The 22,633-nt window shown below is 45.8% G+C and overlaps 1 protein-coding gene across 3 annotated transcripts in view; it reads right to left on the bottom strand.

Moving 5' to 3' along the window:
* Nucleotides 1-22,633, bottom strand: part of ATP13A3 (ATPase 13A3) — a 165,441-nt gene that overhangs the window by 15,720 nt on the left and 127,088 nt on the right. For 2 of the 3 annotated variants that reach the window (XM_069727176.1, XM_069727175.1), the window contains exons 26-31: nt 14,021-14,117; nt 11,619-11,691; nt 8,370-8,547; nt 8,113-8,285; nt 2,352-2,440; nt 2,181-2,261 (exon numbers count right to left, since the gene is read on the bottom strand). In XM_069727176.1, coding sequence (XP_069583277.1) covers nt 2,181-2,261; nt 2,352-2,440; nt 8,113-8,285; nt 8,370-8,547; nt 11,619-11,691; nt 14,021-14,117 — 691 coding nt within the window. Of the gene's footprint in view, nt 1-611; nt 924-2,180; nt 2,262-2,351; nt 2,441-8,112; nt 8,286-8,369; nt 8,548-11,618; nt 11,692-14,020; nt 14,118-22,633 lie in introns of those variants that run through there. The other variant, XM_069727177.1, reaches the window with a different exon arrangement.

The raw sequence follows: 22,633 nt of genomic DNA on the forward strand, positions 1-22,633 counted from the left end.
GTCAAAAAAAACTGACCAGCACCGCAAGTGTGAACAGGAGCAAGCTGTGACTACACAATACACAAACCAAAGGATAAAGCAGCACTCCTTTTACGCTAAAATGGATGCAGACATTGAATATATGAAATTTAGACTGCATTACTGCTATAAAATGAAGGTGCTTTTTAGAAGTAAACTATCAGCAATAAAATGTAAATTTCATATATTTAATGTTTGCATATAGTAATCAATAGGGTCCCACTGCTTCCGTTTGTGTCAGTTACGCAATGGATCACTTTTTGACAGGGTTATTCCCATCTCCAAGATCCTTTCCCAATATGTAGTAGGCGTAATAACATTAGCAAATACCACCAATTAGAAATGTAGTATTGTTTTTATGATTCGCTATGTGTCTTTCCTCATGTACAGGTATTGTAGGACCTTCGGTATCTATGGTTACAACCACTTACCACTAGCTAACTGTCACTATATCAGTGGTCATAACCATGGATACCCAAGGTCCAGCAAATGAGAGAGACCTAGTGAACCAGAAAAACTGTACTACATTTCTAATTGGAGGTATTTGCCAATATTATTATTACACCTACTACATATTGGGATAGGATCTTGGAGATGGGAACACCCTTTCAGTTTCTGTTCCTAAAAACAAAATAGAAAAGAAATGTCCTAACAGGTGTCAATGGTAGCATCAGTAAATTTAAGTGACAGACTTGCAAGAATAATGTGTAAAAACGAAAAAGGAGACAAAACGTCTGAATACCAGCTTTCGATATAATTTATCTACACACACACACACATTTCTTTTGTTTGTTTGGCTTTACATGATCAGAAAAAAAACATTGCAAAAAGACACACTTTGGAATACTTTCAAGAATTAGGTCAAAACACTTCATTTGGTCTCACCACCTCCAGAACATCCAAATCTATAAAAAAAAAAGTCACTATTTAACCCCTTCAGTGAATACGGTGTAAAAAACAAAAACAAAATGTGGCAAACGATTCTTTTTCATCACATCGCCGAAGAAGTGGTGTGATAAAAGGCAATTAAAAAGATGAATGTAAATAAAATTGGTATCTTGTCCATCATCTTATCCAGCAAAAAAACAAGCCCCCATACAGCTTCATCAGAAGAAAAATAAAATAAAAAACCACCTTTGGCTCTCAGAATATAGCAATGTAAAAAAAAAAAATTTCTTAGAAGTTAAAAAAGTCAAATGACGCTCCTTCCCTTCCGAGTCTTGCACCCAAACAGTAGTTTTCCCCCCACATATGGGGTATTTGTGTACTCAACTTGCACAACAAATTATATGGTTTATTTTCTTCAAAAACAACATTTGTGTGGGAAAAAAGTAAAATGTTAATTTTTTCCTTCCACGTTGCCTAAATTCCTGAGAAGTGCCTAAAGGGTTAATAAACTTCTTGAATGTGTTTCTGAGGACTATGAAGGGCGCAGTTTTTAGAATGGTGTCACTTTTGGGTATTTTCTGTCATACAGGCCACCCAGTCATTTCAAATGTGATGTGGTTGGAAAAATTGCAAATAAAAATGTTTCAAACATGATGATGAAATGTAGACATGTGGTAAGTGTTATTTATGTTATGTGATATAACTATTTGCTTTAAAAGCATAGAGTTTGAAAATTGCAAAAAATTCCCATTTTGTCAAATTTTCTAATTTATGAAAATATCGACCAAAATTTACAACTATCATGAAGTACAAAGTGTCAAAAAAAAAAAAACACACAAAAAAAAAAACACTCTCTCAATCACTGGGCTATGTTGAAGCGTTCCAGAGTTTTGACCTCATGAAGTGACACTGGTCAGAATTGCAAATTTTGGCCTGGTCAGGAAGGTGATGACAGACTTGAGGTTGAAGGGGTTAAGTTTTATCAACATAAAGGTAAAAAAAAGGAATGTTTTTAATATACTAAATTTTTCACGTTACAGCTATGTATTTTTTTTTAGCAGTGAATGGAAACATTCCTATTTACATCAAGAGGCTAGCAAAAGTGCAGGACGTGGCCAGTATGTCAGCCTTTTGTGCACTTGTGAGACCAGCATGGCAGCGCAATAGGTTTTCAGACTGAGTAATGCAAGTTACTGCAAACCGAATGAAGAGACTAACTTTTTAGGATTAGTATACCACAAAAGTCTACCGCCCAAAGTATTTCTTGGACTTACCTCAACAAGAATGGACACAATGGCATTACCAATAATAATGAAAAGCATTACAATCCGCCATTGAAATGGAACACAGACCAACTACAAGAATAAAATAGAAGTGTTAGAATCTACATGAACAAGGTAATTTACATAAGTAGAAGGAGGAGACAAATATACCATATATCTTACCTCAAAGAAGTCGTCAATCGATTCAATGGGATACAGCATGAAGAATAGTATTAAGGCATAAATAGCCAATACAGAGATTACAAATAGATCTAAGGAGAGATGAGAGCAGAGGCTGTAACACATTTTGTATTGGTTTGCAATCAGTATTCTATAGAACATATCTTGTATGTTAAAGGGAACCTGACCGTTGATCCATGCTGCTCGACCCGCGGACATCATGCATCAGCCTTGTATGTCTCACTCTGAAACGCTACATGTGTACAGGGAGAGACCTGACGGGAAGAAGTCAGAGACCCGACTATTCAGCGACTTACCTGAGCGGCTCGGTCCCCAGTGGCTTGTAAAGTACCGTATATACTCGAGTATAAGCCGAGATTTTCAGCCCATTTTTTGGGGCTGAAAGTCCCCCTCTCGGCTTATACTCGAGTCATACCCGGGGGTCGGCAGGGGAGGGGGAGCGGGGGCTGTGTAGTTATACTTACCTACTCCCGGCGCGGTCCCTGGACGTCCCTGCTTCTTCCAGCGCTGCATCTTCTTCCTGTATTGAGCGGTCACATGGTACCGCTCATTACAGTCATGAATATGCGGCTCCACCTCCCATAGGGGTGGGGCCACATATTCATGACTGAAAATGAGCGGTAACTGTGACCGCTCAATACAGGAAGAAGATGCAGCGCCGGGAGAAGCAGGGACCGCGCCAGGAGCAGGTAAGTATACGAGGAGGGGAGCGCTGCGCGATATTTACCTGCTCCTCGCTCCGGTGCGGCTCCGTCTCCAGCGTCCTCTATCTGTAACGCTCAGGTTAGAGGGTGCGGTGACGTAGTCAGTGCGCGCCCTCTGCTGAGCGTCAGTGCTGGAGATGGAGCCGCACGAGGAGCAGGTAAATATTGAAAGCGCCGGCGTCCTGAGCAAGAGAGGGGAGTATGTGATTTTTTTTTTTTTATTGCAGCAGCATTATATATTGGACAGCTTTATATGGAGCATCTATGGGGCAATAATCAACGGTGCAGAGCATTATATATGGGGCACAGCTTTATATGGAGCATCTATGGGACCATAATGAACAGTGCAGAGCATTCTATATGGCACAGCTTTATATGGAGCATCTATGGGACCATAATGAACTGTGCAGAGCATTCTATATGGCACAGCTTTATATGGAGCATCTATGGAGCCATAATGAACAGTGCAGAGCATTCTATATGGCACAGCTTTATATGGAGCATCTATGGGGCCATAATGAACGGTGCAGAGCATTCTATATGGCACAGCTTTATGTGAAGCATCTATGGGGCCATAATGAACGGTGCAGAGCATTCTATATGGCAGTTTTATATGGAGCATCTATGGGGCCATACTGAACGGTGCAGAGCATTATATATGGCACATCTATGGGGCAATAATGAACGGTGCAGAGCATTCTATATGGCACAGCTTCATTATGGCCCAATAGATGCTCCATATAAACGGTGCAGAGCATTCTATATGGCACAGTTTTATATGGAGCATCTATGGGGCCGTAATGAACGGTGCAGAGCATTCTATATGGCAGTTTTATATGGAGCATCTATGGGGCCATAATGAACGGTGCAGAGCATTCTATATGGCACAGCTTTATGTGAAGCATCTATGGGGCCGTAATGAACGGTGCAGAGCATTCTATATGGCAGTTTTATATGGAGCATCTATGGGGCCATAATGAACGGTGCAGAGCACTCTATATGGCACAGTTTTATATGGAGCATCTATGGGGCCATACTGAACGGTGCAGAGCATTCTATATGGCACAGCTTTATGTGAAGCATCTATGGGGCCATAATGAACTGTGCAGAGCATTCTATATGGCAGTTTTATATGGAGCATCTATGGGGCCATAATGAACGGTGCAGAGCATTCTATATGGCACAGTTTTATATGGAGCATCTATGGGGCCATACTGAACGGTGCAGAGCATTATATATGGCACATCTATGGGGCAATAATGAACGGTGCAGAGCATTCTATATGGCACAGCTTCATTATGGCCCAATAGATGCTCCATATAAACGGTGCAGAGCATTCTATATGGCACAGTTTTATATGGAGCATCTATGGGGCCATAATGAACGGTGCAGAGCATTCTATATGGCAGTTTTATATGGAGCATCTATGGGGCCATAATGAACGGTGTAGAGCATTCTATATGGCACAGTTTTATATGGAGCATCTATGGGGCCATACTGAACGGTGCAGAGCATTCTATATGGCACAGCTTTATGTGAAGCATCTATGGGGCCATAATGAACGGTGCAGAGCATTCTATATGGCAGTTTTATATGGAGCATCTATGTGGCCATACTGAACGGTGCAGAGCATTCTATATGTCACAGCTTTCTATGGAACATCTATGGGGCCATAATGAACGGTGCAGAGCATTATGTGGGGCACAGCTTTATATGGAGCATCTATGGGGCAATAATGAACGGTATGGAGCATCTATTTTTATTTTTGAAATTCACCGGTAGCTGCGACATTTCCTACCCTAGGCTTATACTCGAGTCAATAAGTTTTCCCAGTTTTTTGTGGCAAAATTAGGGGGGGGTCGGCTTATACTCGAGTATATACGGTATGTTTTTCTCTGAAATCACGCAGCCAGTGTCTCATACATGCTTCCTGTGGTTCGGGCAACATGAGCCTGGTGTTCGGTTACCTTTAACAATTAGGCTAGGCTCACATTATATCTATGTCCCTGTTCAAGTCTTTGACAGGAGGCGTACGATGTGTCACTGATGGATCAATTAACTTCAATTAGACTGCATTAAACCTCACTGAAATCAATGGCTGCTTCATGCGCCAGTCTGAATCCTCTAAAATCAGCTCTCCCACAAAAGTTATGAATGGAAACAAAGAATTGAGGGTATGTGCACACGTTCAGGCTTTTTTCGCATTTTTTCGCGATAAAAACGCATGCATATGTATCCTATCATTTAGAATGCATGCTGCAATTTTTGTGCACATGATGCGTTTTTTTCCGCAAAAAAAATGTATCGCGGTAAAAAAAAGCAGCATGTTCATTAATTTTGCGTTTTTCCTGCTATTCTATGCATTGGGAAAAACACAAAAAAACTGCATAAAAAACGCATGCAGATTTCTGGCAGAAATGTCCGGTTTTTGCCAGGAAATTTCTGCAAGAAATCCTGACGTGTGCACATAGCCTAAAGGGGTTTCTATTACTTGGACAACCCCTCACAATTCACTGTTTTCCCTAATTAAAATAATAACTCCTATACCCCCCTCCGATGCTCAGGACAGCCAAAGTCAAAAATGCTGGAATGGCGCTGGCACCGAAGGGGAGTATAGTCATTTCACTGGGGGTAAAAAAATAAGGATTCAGTAGGGGTTGTCGGAGTAATGAATAACCACTTTAATGTGAACTCGGCCTTACCAAGACAATTTATCCCACATGGAGAAATGTGCTTTTCACTGAATACAAGTTGAGACAATGAAGCGTGTATAAATGTATTAAGGAATTAAAAGGTACATGAGCGCATCATAAATGCAGATACTGTAGAGCAGTGTTCTCCACCCAGTCTGCCGCCATCTTCAGATACTATTTTGACAACTGATTATGTAAACCTTTTGGATGTAATGAAGTCTGTAGCACTGCATATCACTGCTACATGCGTTCTGTCTTTAAAGGGAATCTGTCACCCCCGGGACGTATATGACCTATTAATATGGGCATACAGGTAATAGAAATGTTAAACTAGCCCAACTTGCCATATATTAATGGTCTTGTTGTAGAGAAATGTTATATTCTTTCTTTATGCTAATGATTTCTTCCAGGCTTCGGGGTGTGCGGTGCTCGGAAGAATGCCCTGCCTTCTGTCTTCATTGTAAGGCTACGTTCACATTTGCGTTGTGCGCCGCTGCGTCGGCGACGCAACGCACAACGCAAATAAAAACACACCAAAACGCACGTAAAAACGCTGCGTTTTGCGACGCATGCGTCGTTTTTTGCCGAAATTTGGACGCAAGAAAAATGCAACTTGTTGCGTTTTCTGCGCCCGACGCTTGCGGCAAAAAAACCGCATGCGTCGCACAACATGTAAACATACTACCCAAAACACTAGGGGCGGGCAACACTTTACTCAATACAAGAACATGCGGCAAAAGATCCCCGAATGCAGTGCCCATAGAAGAGAGGAAAAGGTACATATCGTGGAGTGCAGGCGCAGGATTCCAGCGCCACAACTGAAGTGCATGGGATGGGGGTAGTATTACAATGAAGAAAGGAGGCAGGGATTTCTTCCATGCACTACACGCCCCAAAGAATGGAAGAAATCGTTAGGCAAGGAGTAGCGTGCCACGCGGCTGACAAGCAAGGATTACCAATTTTCGGGGTAATATGCATTTGACTGGTTCTTGTAGTTTTGCGAACATCAATGTATCCTTTCATGTGTTGGTAGCATCTGAATAACGATGTGGACAATCTGTCAGAGGACATAGAATTGTATTGAATGTTTTGGTGGAATGGATTAATGGCACTGTGTTGCACTTAGCCCCGTTTATTCAAATGAGGACAGTACTCAGATAGTGGAATACTGTATTAGCCCAATATATAGTTATAGTCATTTTAGGATATTAAATTATTTATAGCAGTGTTATACTACTGCGGGCTAGATTAACTGTACTTATATATTCATTCTGCCTCCTGCTGTGGTCGATCTAGCAAGGTGTATTGTGCATGATAAGAGACTACAATATTTATAATTTCAGCATAGTATATTGTTGCCTTGAAGTTAGATTTTTTGGCCCAAGGGTGCAAGACTATCGGAGCTAATCAAAACAAAATTCTCCATTTGGTTTATGGTTGATTTACATAATATTTGCTGTTAACGCCTACCTGCCAGTTATTTACACTATTGTGGTTTAGAGGTATTGTTTTAAATGAATTTTATATGTAATGTGTTTTTCAATAAAGTTATAACCTTTTTAAGCAAAAAAGCATAAACACTTTTTGATTCAGCGTATGGTTTAATGACCAAATTGCTGGTCAGTATGTTCTTGTCATGCGTCGCACAACGCAGCGCAGCACAACGCATGTCCATGCGTCCCCCATGTTAAATATAGGGTCGCATGACGCATGCGTTGCCGCTGCGTCGCCCGACGCAAACACGCAAAACGCTAATGTGAACGTAGCCTAATACTACCCCAAAAGATCCCCGAATGCAGTGCCCATAGAAGAGAGGAAAAGGTACATATCATGGAGTGCAGGCGCAGGATTCCAGTGCCACAACTGAAGTGCATGGGATGGGGGTAGTATTACAATGAAGAAAGGAGGCAGGGATTTCTTCCATGCACTACACGCCCCAAAGAATGGAAGAAATCGTTAGTATACAGAAAGAATGTAACATTTCTGTACAACAAGACCACTAATATGAGGCATGCAGGTAGGACTAGTTCAACATTTCCATTACCTGTATGCCCATATTAATAGGTCATAAATGTCCCAGGGGGTGACAGATTCCCCAAAAAGCAGCAGATATGGCACAACTGCACGAGTGCAGGGTTAGAAACATCCATTACAACAATTTATACAAAGCTGCAACACTGCAATATAGCTGCCAGTAGTAAGGTAGCTACAACAGACTAACGCAACATAACATTCCAGGCGCAGCCATTGTCTTGTTTTATGCAGAAATTATTTAATGTTTCAGTAGAAAAAAAAAATTAAAGTTAGAACGTAATCATTACAGTATAACAGAACGGGAACACTTACAATTTCTGTAGCTGGGTTGGCGAAAAGGTTTTCCTTTTGAGAACACAACTGCCACAATGAGGTATTGGAAGCAGGACACGTAGAAAAGAGTGGTGTTTTCATAGTTCTTGATGTTGTGCTCATCATGTTCAGTGTCATTTTCATGGTGACCCTCCATGGATATATTACATGCACTGAAAAAAACAATAGAACCGTAAGTATATATTGTAAAATGATGAACTATCCCTTAATGTTCACTTTCAGGCGGCACCACTCACTTGCTGCTGGGGCTCCAGACCTCGTACCAGGGCTCCTGTTTTACCAGCAGAAAAGCCATGGTCTGGAATGCCAAGCAAATAATGATTTGGGACAGGACAGAGAAGAGAAGGGCTGCCGAAATGAGGCCAGATGGAGGTCTTTGTGCAACCAAGTCTTTCCAGGCTGGGTTTAAACTCACTGGAAAAGAAAAAAAATGTCATCTTAATCCTTGGCACATACTTTTCATATGATCTAGAAAATAAAACTAAAAATGGTTCTCCATCTAAATATATGTCCACAAGATGCAAGAAACATATTACTTTAGTTACCATATATGATATAAGTTACAAAATGAAATTGGTGTGACACATGACAATTATGGCCGTTAATTCTACAGAATTGCACGGTTACGACACAATCATGAGAACAGAAAAGGACATAGGACACATGGAATAAATTCTGCCAGGAAGAGCTCACACAGAAAACAAAAAAAAAATAGTTAAGTTGAATGTAAAACATGCATTGCCTGTATTTTAAGAGAAAACCACAATTTTCAATTTTGTTTTAGCCACATGTGTAACAGATGGAATAACTCCCACTCAAAAATATCTTCCCAGTAAGAACTCCACTCCACAGCATGTACTTTTTGGCTAAAATCCATGTATTATACTGTAAGAATATCTATTTATTGTCTATTAGCCATGCACTGGAGTGTGAGACGTTGGAGATAGAGGACAGCTGACCCCATAATGTGACTGCATTACAGATATAAACATAAGGATGAATGACCTCGGGGAGATCAAAACATCCAACACCGCGGAGACACCATCACGTGTTTCTCAATGCATTGATCCAGAACACTGCCCCCATCCCTTATGGGAAATATGCAAATGCTTGCAGAAAAACCACGGAGACACCAATGGATCACTGCGTTGAGAAACACGTGATGGTGTCTCCGCGGTGTTGGATGTTTTGATCTCCCCGAGGTCATTCATCCTTATGTTTATAGTGCTTTTACTAGGCACTGCTAATAGCCAGTTTCCTACTCCACACTGATGAGTGGCAAATACCCCGAAACAGCTGTCTGTGGATGGATACCATGTTTTGGCATAGGTGGTTTTCCTTCATGGATGCTGCCCTTCCAGTGGTTGTTCCTTCCCGGTGAAAGACCTGGCTATTTATTGCTTGCGTTGAGAAACACGTGATGGTGTCTCCGCGGCTTTTCTACATGCATTTGCATTAAAGATATAATCCTGGGCACAATTACACAGATTATACCAAAAATGGCACTAATGCACGGCAGAGACTAAATGAGCATAAGTACATACTTTGGATGGATTTGAACAAACTTACCTGATAGAAAGAGCAGATACTTCACCTTTCAGATGATTAATGTAGTAAGCATTAGTTCTTGGTATTAGTATATATACATATATACACACACACCGTATTTTTTGGACGCACTCCAAATTTTCAGAAGGAAAATATGGAAAAAAAAAAGTGTCAAATGGGGGTCCGTCTTACAGTCCGAATTCAGCTCACCAGGGAAAGGATCGGCACAGGTGAAGGAGTGGTCACAGGGGTCGTTCGGTGGTCCAGGCTGGTGCGTTGGCCTCCGTGAAATCCCATCCCAGGCTGGTGTGGTGGCGGTGCTCTTGTGCAGTGGTGGCGCTCTGTGGCTTTGACAAAATGCCAGCGGTGCCCCACCACCACCAGCTTAGGAAGGGAGGCTGCATCGGGACCAACTCCACAGGATTTGTAAGTAAGCATATTCCTACCATAAGACACAACCCCATTTTCCCCCCAAAAATGTGTCTTATGGTCCAGGAAATAAGGTACCTCGGCTTATACACAAGTCATTGTCCCAGAAGGCAGGGGAAGGGAAGCGGCGGGTCACAGGAGAAAGGAGCCGGCTGCTGCAGCTATCTCCTATGCTGCTGCTAAAGAGAAATGAATATTCACTGCACTGGCAGTAAATATTCATTTTTCTTATAGCGCACACAGTGACAATTGCCAGTTTCTAGCAGCTGCCAGGCTATCACGGGTGCGCAATACTTAAGAGCTATGAATATTCACCTCTCTCCACTCCCATAGGCGTCCACTGGAGCTGCGGGCATCGGAACAAAATGCAGCGAGGGCACGCAGGGATGGCAAGTTTGATTTTTTTTTATTTTTATGTATTTTTTTTTATGCATGAAAAGTCATGCATACAAGGATAGGGATGAGGAGCCATGCTTACAAGCATAGGGATGAGAAGCCAAGCATACAAGGATGGGGATGAGGGGGCCATGCATACCAAGATAGGGATGAGGAACCATGCATACAAGGATAGGGATCAGGACCCATGCTTACAAGGATAGGGATGAAGAACCATGCATACAATGATGGTGATAAGGAGCCAAGCATACAAGGATGGGGAGGGAGAAGCCATGCAGACAAGGATGGGGAGGAGCAATGCAGACAAGGATGGGGAGGAGGAGCTATGCAGACAAGGATGGGAATTAGGAGCCATGCAGACAAGGATGGGGAGGAGGAGCCATGCAGACAAGGATGGGGAGGAGCAATGCAGACAAGGATGGGGAGGAGGAGCCATGCAGACAAGGATGGGAATTAGGAGCCATGCAGACAAGGATGGGGAGGACCAATGCAGACAAGGATGGGGAGGAGGAGCTATGCAGACAAGGATGGGAATTAGGAGCCATGCAGACAAGGATGGGGAGGAGGAGCCATGCAGACAAGGATGGGGAGGAGGAGCCATGCAGACAAGGATGGGAATTAGGAGCCATGCAGACAAGGATGGGAATTAGGAGCCATGCATACAAGGATGGGGAGGAGGAGCCATGCAGACAAGGATGGGGAGGAGGAGCCATGCAGACAAGGATGGGAATAAGGAGCCATGCAGACAAGGATGGGAATTAGGAGCCATGCAGACAAGGATGAGAATAAGGAGCCATGCAGACAAGGATGGGAATTAGGAGCCATGCAGACAAGGATGGGAATAAGGAGCCATGCAGACAAGGATGGGACTGAGGAGGAGCCATGCAGACAAGGATAGGGAGGAGGAGCTATGCAGACAAGGATAGGGATGAAGTTACGATCCATATACGGCTTATACTCGAGTCAAGTTTTCCCAGTGTTTTGTGCCAAAATTAGGTGCCTCGGCTTATACTCTGGTCATATACACACATACATACACACACATAGGTATATTTTTCACACTCTTCACCCACAAAATATTGCTAAAAGCTGGGGAAAAAAAAGAAACTTACTTGTAAACACTACCACCAAGATAATTGCCAGGTCTATAAAGAGAAACTGGAAATCTCCAAGGTTGCTGAGAATCTAACAATCAAAAAAGATTTGGAAATAGTAAATCAGGCCCTTATTACTATACTATAGGCAATGTGCATTTGACAGAAGACATTAAGGAGCTATTTATATTATGTCATCACTAAACAGAGGAGCTGATCTTCAGCTGTAACTTTTGTTAAAGGGAACCTGTCACCCCCAAAATCGCAGATTAGCTAAGCCCACCAGCATCAGGGGCTTATCTACAGCATTCTGGAATGCTGTACATAAGCCCCCGATGTATCCTGAAACATGAGAAAGAGAGGTTATACTCACCCAGGGGCGGTCCCGGTACGATGGGCCTCCCATCTTCATACGATGACGTCCTCTTCTTGTCTTCACGCTGCGGCTCCGGCGCAGGCATACTTTGTCCTGTTGAGGGCAGAGCAAAGTACTGCAGTGCGCAGGCGCCAGGCCTCTGACCTTTCCCGGCACCTGTGCACTGCTGCTCTGCCCTCAACAGGGCAGACAAAGTACGCCTGCACCAGAGTCGCAGCATGAAGACAAGAAGAGGACGTCCCAACGTATCAAAGTGAAGGACAGCATCCAATCCGGGTGAAGATAAGAAACACTTTATTGTGCCATAGGTGCAACGTTTCAACCTCAGAGGGTCTTTGTCATGCTTGACAAAGACCCTCTGAGGTTGAAACGTTGCACCTATGGCACAATAAAGTGTTTCTTATCTTCACCCGGATTGGATGCTGTCCTTCACTTTGATACGTTGGTATGTACTTCTCCACTTGGGTCCTGTGGAGTTAGGACGAGCAACCACTTTTTGCTGCAGTAGTGCTGTCGGCCGCCATTGCTTTACTAAGAAGAGGAAATCATCGTAAGAAGATGGGAGGCCCCGGACCGCAGTGGGACCGCCCCTAGGTGAGTATAATCTAACCTCTTTTTCTCATCTTTCAGGATACATCGGGGGCTTATCTACAGCATTCCAGAATGCTGTAGATAAGCCCCTGATGCCGGTGGGCTTAGCTCATCTGCGATTTTGGGGGTGACAGGTTCCCTTTAACATCATTTTAATGAACACAACCTAGAAATGACTAAAGAAGCACTCCTCCTCCCATCAACGTTTTTATCTTCTTAATATATTGCAATCACCACATTATATAGCACAGTGTACTTATTATTGCTCATTTTATCTTTCTATCTAGCAACTTCACTTATCTGCTCTACGTAGAAACAGGAAGTCTCTTTTTCCAGCAAAAATCATTCCCTTCTTCAACTCCTGGCCTAGTTGAAAATTATAGAGGTGATAAACACGTATGTACAAAAAGAAGCCTCAAAATGTTGTTGGTCAGGAACGGGGAAAGATGACCCCGGTCATGAGCTGGTTTTGGAATAAGTCATCTAGACTTCTACTAAATGAGGGGCAAGAACCTAAACTAGGTATCTGCAAGTGGAGGTCTTGCTTTAGAAGACTGTGGCTTGGCTTTATGTCATGTTGGTAAGCTCATCTTCAGTGGTACGTCACTTACTGGGCTCCTTGATGTAGTTTTGATATCATCCCCATTATCTGTTAGTCCTCTCAGTGGCAGCTTTCTGACTATGCAGTGCACAAGGAAAGCTGTCACTCAGTGGGGGGGCAGGGATAGCTAGAGTTCACTAGTATCAAGGACTACATATCAGGAGCTCATCACTGACAGGAATAACAGGGCAGCAGCAGATGTACGGTGCTTTATCAAAACTACAGCAAAAAGCAACAGTGGTGGAATCAGGATCTCTGCCCATTCTTTAAGTTGCTCCAAAAACATGGTGACAGGTTCTCCTTAAAGGATCAATATTGACTTCTAGGATTGCAATTTTCTCTTCCTCTGTGAGAATAATTGCATATTGTTTTCCAGGGAACATTGCATGGCCTATAAGTGTCCCTACACTTGCTTGCGGGTCTGCTTATTGAGAAACTCTTTCCCATTATAAAAAAAAAAAAAAAAAAAGTTAATGGGGTAGCGGCGCCAGTATAAATATATGGGAATAGCAGCAGGTAATGTTCCATACCACACAAAGGAATGGATAATAAAAAAGTAAAAATTATGTGTTTACCTGCGCTATGGAATAAAATGCATTAGACAAACATTCGCGGATGTTTGTCTAATGCATTTTATTCCATAGCACAGGTAAACACATAATTTTTACACTTTCCCATTATACCCAGCTTTTCTTTTAGTAGATGCATGGCCAACTAATTATACACTAAATATTAGTAAAGGATGTCAAGAGCTTTTACCGCAAGTGTAGAAACCCCTGGATAACGTACATAGGGAGCAATAATCAAAGATTATAGTGATGTAATCATATAATACCTGCAATAAATACTCACAGAATACAGTAGAGTAACTGTGAAGTACTGGATAATACTGTACAGAGCCATGAACTTAAACACACAGAAAGATGTAATTAGCGCTGCCCGTCCTTCCCTGTAACAAGAGAATAGAGTGAGAGGCATGCCATGAAGTCCTATGGAAACATGTACACCATTCAAGCTCTGCACAGAAATTCATTTTCTGTCCATCTGATTGGCCAATTCCCCTTGTTGCTATGATGAGCTATTTTTGCAGCATTTACTCCCATACATTTTTGGAGATTCTCAAGTTTAGGAGTAGTCCCCTATTTAGGTGGAAATCACGTTATTACTTATCATTGATATTTGGACACAGGCTTTTAACGGCTACCTAATATATAACATATGGACAAATATGACTCCTTGCATGAAAGGAGGATATTTTTTACAAATTGTACTGGGAAAAAAAAAAAGAAAAAAAAAACATCTGCCTTCTGAAGAGCAAGGAAGAAGCAGACAGGAACCCTACAACCATCTAGAAATGTGTGGAGAAAGAAGGCTGCACAAGTCCTTTAGGGAGGAAGAGATCACACAAGCTGAACTGTATTCACATATGGAGGAGAAAAAAAACAACTGCAGACTGATTCCCTTTATCTAAGCATGTAAGCTAGAGACAAAAAAGGAGTAAGTTCACACTGGGCGTTTTTTTTCTGCAGCAAAACCTGATTTCTTGGCAGGAAAGAAGCTGGGGCAAAAACATATGTTTGCATTTTTTTCATGCGATTTTGGGGCTCTCTCGTGTCTCTTTGTGCATGCTATTAAAGTGGACAGCCCCTAGAGAAAAAGAAAAAAACTACTTCCTGTAGAACCGTACCTCTAGATCCTTTGAAAAGCTGGCAATTCATATGCCACGTACAGTAAAATCAGTGACCGGTTACAATAGAGTCGATAGAATAGATATCTATACATCTATGTATTCTGTGTTTATGTCAGTGACACACACGTATATCTATGTGTATATATTACACTAGATGGTGGCCCGATTCTAACGCATCGGGTATTCTACAATATGTATGTATGTATGTATGTATGTATGTATGTATATAGCAGCCACATAGTATATAGCACAGGCCACGTAGTATATAGGAGCCATGTAGTATATAGCAGACAAATACTACGTGGCCTGTGCTATATACCATGTGGCTGCTATATCCATACATACATATTGTAGAATACCCGATGCGTTAATACAGGCCACGCTATATATAACAGTGGCCACACAGTATATAACACAGCCACGTACTACATAACACAGCCCACGCAGTATATAGCAGTGGCCATGTTGTATATAGCACAGATCACATAGTATAAAACAGTGGCCACGCAATATATAGCACAGCCCACGCAGTATATAGCACAGCCCACGCAGTATATAGCACAGCCCACGCAGTATATAGCACAGCCCACGCAGTATATAGCACAGCCCACGCAGTATATAGCACAGCCCACGCAGTATATAGCACAGCCCACGCAGTATATAGCACAGCCTAGGTAGTATATAGCAGCCACGCGGTATTTAACACAGTCCACGATGTTGCGAGGGTCTCCCTACCTCCTTCCCTGTAACAGGCCCGGATCCAAAATGGCCGCGGCATCCGGGTCCTGCAGCGAGGGAGGTGGCTTACCAAGTGCCTGCTCAGAGCAGGCGCTTGGTAAGCCTGCACTGCTGTAAGTCAGATAGGTGATCTGACAGAGTGCTATGCAAACTGTCAGATCATCGATCTGTGATCTCCCCCCCCGGGACAAAGTAAAAAAGTGAAAAAAATTTTTTCCAAATGTGTAAAAAAAAAAAAAAAAAATCCTAAATAATGAAAAAAATAGGGATTTTTGTGTGTACTCACCGTAAAATCCTTTTCTCCGAGCCACTCATTGGGGGACACAGGACCATGGGACACAGGACCATGGGTTATGCTGCTGCCACTAGGAGGCTGACACTAAGCTGAGACAAAAAAAAGGTTAGCCCCTCCCCTGCAGTATACACCCTCATGCTGGCTTCCAGAGACCCAGTTCAGTGCAAAAGCAGTAGGATAATAACAACAATATATCAAGTAACATTAGCATATAACATGTCAAACAAACAGTCAAAGACCAAAAAAGGTAACGAGCCGTAAGGCTACCAGGGTGGGTGCTGTGTCCCCCAATGAGTGGCTCGGAGAAAAGGATTTTACGGTGAGTACACACAAAAATCCCTATTTCTCCTTCGCCTCATTGGGGGACACAGGACCATGGGACGTCCCAAAGCAGTCCCTGGGAGGGAAACAAAACAACCAAATAACTCCGTGTACCATCTGACTACAAATGCGCAACGGCCGCTTGCAGGATACGCCTGCCAAGGGCCGCGTCCGCAGAGGAATGGATGTGAACATTGTAATGCTTTGTGAAGGTATGCAGGCTGGACCACGTTGCGGCCTTGCAAACCTGCTCCGCTGTTGCCTGGTGCCGGATGGCCCAGGAAGCACCCATCGACCGAGTGGAGTGTGCTCTAATCCCCGCCGGGATAGGACTGCCCCTGACCCGATAGGATTCCTGGATAGCAGATCGGATCCATCTGGCTATCGTGGATTTAGACGCAGCCAAACCCTTTCTGTGACCCTCCAGGAGCACGAAAAGGGCGTCTGATTTTCTGAAATGAGCCGTTCTGGAAATGTACCTCCTGAGGGCCCGTACCACGTCCAGAGTATGGAGAGCCTTCTCGACCCTATGCTTGGGCTGCGGGCAAAAAGAAGGAAGGATGATGTCCTCGTTAAGATGAAAAGATGAGACCACCTTCGGAAGAAACGCCGGGGAAGGGCGTAGGACCACTTTGTCCTGATGAAAGGCCAGGAACGGTGCCCGGCAGGACAAAGCGGCGAGCTCTGAAACCCTTCTGATGGACGTCACCGCTACCAGGAAGGCAACCTTCCATGAGAGGACAGAGCGGAACGTCTTGAAGGGGTTCGAACGGAGGCTCCTGAAGAACCCCCAGGACCAAGTTGAGATCCCAGGTTTCTAACGGCATCCTGTAAGGAGGAACCACATGGGAGACTCCCTGAATGAAGGTCTTGACTGAAGGTTGGCGGCGATCCTGCGCTGGAACAGCACGGATAACGCTGAGATCTGGCCTTTGAGGGAACTCAGAGCCAATCCGGAGTCCAGACCGGACTGAAGGAAATTCAAGATGCAAGGGATAGAGAAAACGAGCGGGGGGAGCCCTCGGAGCCTGCACTATGAGAAGAAGGTTTTCCAGACTCGGTGATAAATGGAGGCGGAAGACGCCTTTCGAGCACTTAACATGGTGGGAATGACCTGCTGAGAGAAACCAGCACGAGTTAGAATCCAGGTTTCAACAGCCACGCCGTTAAACGTAGGGCCCCTGAGCTCTGGTGGCAGATCGGACCTTGGCGAAGTAGGTCTGGGCGGTCTGGTAACCGCCAAGGGACGTCGGCTACGAGCTGAACGAGTTCCGCGTACCAAGCGCGGCGTGGCCAATCTGGGGCGACCAGAATGACCGGAACCCCCTCCGTCTTGATCTTTCGGATCACCTTCGGCAGTAAGGGAAGTGGAGGAAACACGTATGGGAGTTGAAACTGATGCCACGGGAATATCAGCGCGTCCACTCCGATAGTCTGGGGATCCCGAGACCGAGCAATGAAGTTGTGAACCTTGGCGTTCAATCTGGACGCCATCAGATCCACGTCCGGGGTCCCCCAGCGAAGACAGATCTGTCGAAAGACCTCTGGGTGGAGTTCCCACTCCCCCGAGGCAAGGCCCTGGCGGCTCAGGAAGTCCGCCGCCCAGTTCTCGACTCCCGGAATGTGCACCGCAGAGATGATGGAATGGTTGGTTTCGGCCCAATGAAGGATGTGGGAGACTTCCTGCATCGCCGCCCTGCTGCGGGTACCCCCCTGGTGGTTGATGTAAGCCACCACCGTGACGTTGTCCGATTGGACTCGTATTGGGTGACCCGCGAGCAGGGTGAGAAAGCGACTCAGGGCAAGTCTGATAGCACGAATCTCCAGGATGTTGATGGGGAGCCTGGATTCCTGAACTGTCCAACGGCCCTGGGCAGAGTGGTGAAGAAACACCGCTCCCCAGCCGAGAAGACTGGCGTCGATAGTTACCACTAACCAGCGGATCGGGAGGAAGGACTTCCCCTGGAGAAGAGATTGACCCAGGGTCCACCATACGAGAGATTGTCTGACCCGCGGGGACAGGGGACGAGGGCGGTCGAGAGATGGGAGACTCCTGTCCCAGTTGCCCAGCAAAGCCTGTTGCAAGGGGCGGAGATGGAGTTGAGCGAAAGGGACCGCTTCGATTGCTGCAACCATCTTTCCCAGAATCTTCATGGCGAACCGAATGGTTCGCGGGCGAGGATGGCAGAGCGTACGGGCTCCCTGCTGAAGCGCTTGGGCCTTGGACCGAGGAAGCAAGACCAGCCCCCTTGAAGTGTCCAGGATCATTCCCAGAAAGGCGATCCGACGGGCAGGAACGGGAGAGGACTTGTCCAAGTTGATCAACCAGCCCAGGCGCGAAAGAATCCAGGGTAATGTGGACGCTTGACTCGCAGGCCTGAAAAGACGGCCCCTTTATGAGGAGATCGTCAAAGTAAGGTAACACGACGACTCCTCGAGAATGAAGGATGGCCATGACAGCCGCCATGACCTTTGTGAATACCCTGGGCGCTGTGGCAAGACCGAAGGGTAAGGCCGTGAACTGGAAGTGGTCCTCCCGAACGGCAAAGCGGAGGAACCTCTGATGAGGCGGGAATATCGGAATGTGAAGATAGGCATCCTTGATGTCTATCGATGCCAAAAATTCCCCTCTTTCCATCGACGAGATGACCGATCTGAGCGATTCCATCCTGAAGTGCCGTACTCTTACGCACTTGTTCAGGAGCTTCAGATCCAAAATGGGGCGCACTTTTCCGTCCTTCTTTGGCACGACGAAGAGGTTTGAGTAGAAACCTTTGAACCTCTCGTGCTCCGGGACCAGAACAATGACCCCGCTTTGGCGGAGGGAGTGAATGGCGCAAAGGAGGGCGCGAGACTGAGCTCCCGAGCTAGGGAGACGAGAGGGGAAAAACCGAGTTGGAGGAGGCGTGGAGAACTATTTTGTAACCAGACGATACCAGATCCCTGACCCATTCGTCGTGAATGACGGAGAGCCAGGCTTGCTGAAAAAGGAGTAGACGTCCTCCTACTCTGGTGGTATCGACTGGCGCCGTTCCCGAGTCATTGAGACGGGAATCTGGGGGGTATCGAACCTCTGGTTCTGGACTGCCTCAGCTTCCCTCGCCAGGAAGGATTCGGCCTGAAGGAGGGACGAGCGTCTCTGTCTGTGCGAGTGGATCGGTCTGATCTGGGAAGACCGGTAGGATTGGACCAGGCTGGGCTGGTACGAAAGGGCCGAAAACGAAAGTAAGGCTGGCGCTGGAAGGCCGCCTTGGGCCTCTGTTGGGGAAGGAACTTGCTCTTTCCCCCTGTAGCGTCGGAAATCAGCTGGTCAAGCTTTTCACCGAAAAGGCGCCCACTTTGAAAAGGGAGAGAGATCAGAGATTTTTTAGAGGAGGAATCTGCGCGCCACTCTCTGAGCCAAAGAGCCCTTCTGATAGAGATGGCTTTAGAAGCCGCCGATGCTGCGCAATTCGCTGCATCGAGGGAGGCGTACATTACGTAATCGCTAGCCATGGTTATCTGTTTAGCCAGGTCCGCCATCTCAGACGGGAGGTCCTGTTCATGAATGGATTTTGCTAGAGCATCCGCCCAGGAAACCATTGCCTTGGTCACCCAAGCCGCGGCGAAGGAGGGGGACAGGGAAGAGCCTGAGGCTTCGTACACTGAGCGAGCTAGAGAATCTAGCTGGCGTTCAGAGGGACTCTTAATTGAGGCGCCGTCTGGGACTGAAAGAAGCGTAATAGAAGCCAGGCGTGAGACTGGAGGATCTACTATAGGGGGATCCGTCCAGTCTTTCACGAGATCTGCTGAGAAGGGATACTTCGATACCAGATCCTTCTTACCCGAGAAACGCTTATCTGGACGCTTCCTGTGTCGTCTGACTATATCCAGAAAAGCTGGGTGAGAGGCAAAAGTTTTGTGGGAACGCTTGGTTCTGGTAAAAGAGACCGCGTGTTCCGGAGCGGAATTAGAGTCATCATCCACCTTAAGTGCGTGATTGACTGCTACAATGAGGGAGTCAACCGTAGGTCTGAACTCCGGAGCCTCCGGGTCCAATGATACCTCGGACTCATGTTCAGAGTCGTGAACGCTGGGAGCCCCCAAAGAGGGTGAGCAAGAGGTGGAGCTGCCAGAGTCTGAGTGGCGAGGTGAGCGCTCAGGAGAGGAAGTGCGGATCCGTTTTCTAGATGACCGTGCCTCTTTATGGAGAGAGCGGCCCCTGCTGGCCGACGATTCCCCTGCTACGGAGGGATCTCTTAGGACCTGTAACGGATTGCCCCGTTCCCCGGGAGGATTTTGAATGGATTTGATGGCGTTGGCTAAAAAATCCACGGACTGCTAAAGTGAAGCGACCCACGGGAAGGGGGACTAGGTACACCGGAGTCGGTGGCGGTGGAGGGCTCCTGGGCACATGGGGCATCGCAGGCAGAGCAGAGGGGAGAGCTTTGAGGACGAGGAAGTGGAGCCTGGCAGGTGGTACACGCAGAAAAAAAGGTCGAATGCACCTTTGAGGATTTTTTAGTAGTCTTAGACTGAGACATGGTGTACACTAATGCCAGATAGGGTCTAGCCTAAGGAAGCGAGGGCGGCGCTGCAGGAGAGAGCTGACGGTCTCCTTACCCTGGTCCTGTGTCCCACAGAGAGAGAGAGAGAGAGAGGCGGCAGGAGGATTAGGCGACAGCTGGCGTGCACAGCGCTGCACGTGGAGGACGCTGCGGCTGGAAAACCGGCTGGAAAACCAAGAGCTGCGGCGTGCAGAGAGATCCAAGATGGCCGCCGAGACCTGGGGGAGAGATCTCGCACACAGCGAGAAGCGCCAGGACCGGGGGGCGGAGCCGCGCGATAACGCGAAAAAGGGGGCGGAGCCTATCGGGAAGCGCCGGATCCCCGGCCGGCTAGGCCGAAGCCAGGGACTAAATTTGCGGCTTCGGCCCGGCGCGCGGCCGCTGATGCCGGGACAACAAAGGGGGCCCAGGAATAAAGTGTGCCACTAGTAAGGGGGAGCCCTCCGAACCGCAGAGCCGGCGCCACCCCCCCCATTCCACAAGACACTTACCCTGAAGGAGCAGCGCACCAGGGGCTGAGGTAGGAGTGTCTGGGGTGAAGAAAAACAGGGACGGTGCAGGGGTTGGGAAGCCTCCATCCACCAGCCCCCGAAAGGGGGGTGGAGAGGAACCGTCCACCACCTGAATCAGCCGCATGCAGTGGTGATGCAGGGTGTGCTGCACGGACGCCACGGGTACTAGTGCCTCTGTACAGCCGAGGGTGAAACCTGGTGGACAGGGCAGTCCGGCAATAAAAAAGCCTGGCTGCAGAAGAGGGTACTGGAGGTAAAACACCAGTGCTCGTCTGAACAAAGTGGGGAGATCGGTGCCCTATTAGGAAAAAAAAAAACCGTCGCCCCAAAAAGGTCAGCTCAGGCAGTGGCTCCCACGTCGCAGGAGAGGATACGGTGAGGTGAAACTCCCGTGCTCGCCTGTTGTTGGTTCGGGGGAGATCGGACCATGAAAGAATCCGTCGCCCCCTTCGTCCGGGTAGAATTAAAAAAACAGTGTGCCTCCTACGGACACTAAGCTTGAACTGGGTCTCTGGAAGCCAGCATGAGGGTGTATACTGCAGGGGAGGGGCTAACCTTTTTTTGTCTCAGCTTAGTGTCAGCCTCCTAGTGACAGCAGCATAACCCATGGTCCTGTGTCCCATGGTCCTGTGTCCCCCAATGAGGCGAAGGAGAAAAAAAAATTATTCCCATAAATACATTTCTTTATCTAAATAAAAAAAAAACAATAAAAGTACAAATATTTAGTATCGCCACGTCCGTAACGACCCGACCTATAAAACTGGTCCACTAGTTGACCCCTTCAGTAAACACCGTAAGAAAAAAAAAAAAAAAAACGCTTTATTATCATACCGCCGAACAAAAAGTGGACTAACACGCGATCAAAAATACAGATATAAATAACCATGGTACCGCTGAAAACGTCATCTTGTCCCGCAAAAACCGAGCCACCATACAGCATCAGCAGCAAAAAAACAAAAAAGTTATAGTCCTGATAATAAAGTGATGCAAAAATAATTATTTTTTCTATAAAATAGTTTTTATCGTGTAAAAGTGCCAAAACATAAAAAAATGATATAAATGAGGTATCGCTGTAATCGTACTGACCCGAAGAATAAAACTGCTTTATCAATTTTACCAAACGCGGAATAATATAAACGCCTCCCCCAAAAGAAATTCATGAATAGCTGGTTTTTGGTCATTCTGCCTCACAAAAATCGGAATAAAAAGCGATCAAAAAATGTCACGTGCCCGAAAATGTTACCAATAAAAACGTCAACAAGTCCCGCAAAAAACAAGACCTCACATGACTCTGTGGACCAAAATATGGAAAAATTATAGCTCTCAAAATGTGGTAACGCAAAAAATATTTTTTGCAATAAA

Source organism: Ranitomeya imitator, chromosome 5 (assembly GCF_032444005.1).
Source record: "Ranitomeya imitator isolate aRanImi1 chromosome 5, aRanImi1.pri, whole genome shotgun sequence".
NCBI classification, from domain to species: Eukaryota; Metazoa; Chordata; class Amphibia; order Anura; family Dendrobatidae; genus Ranitomeya; species Ranitomeya imitator.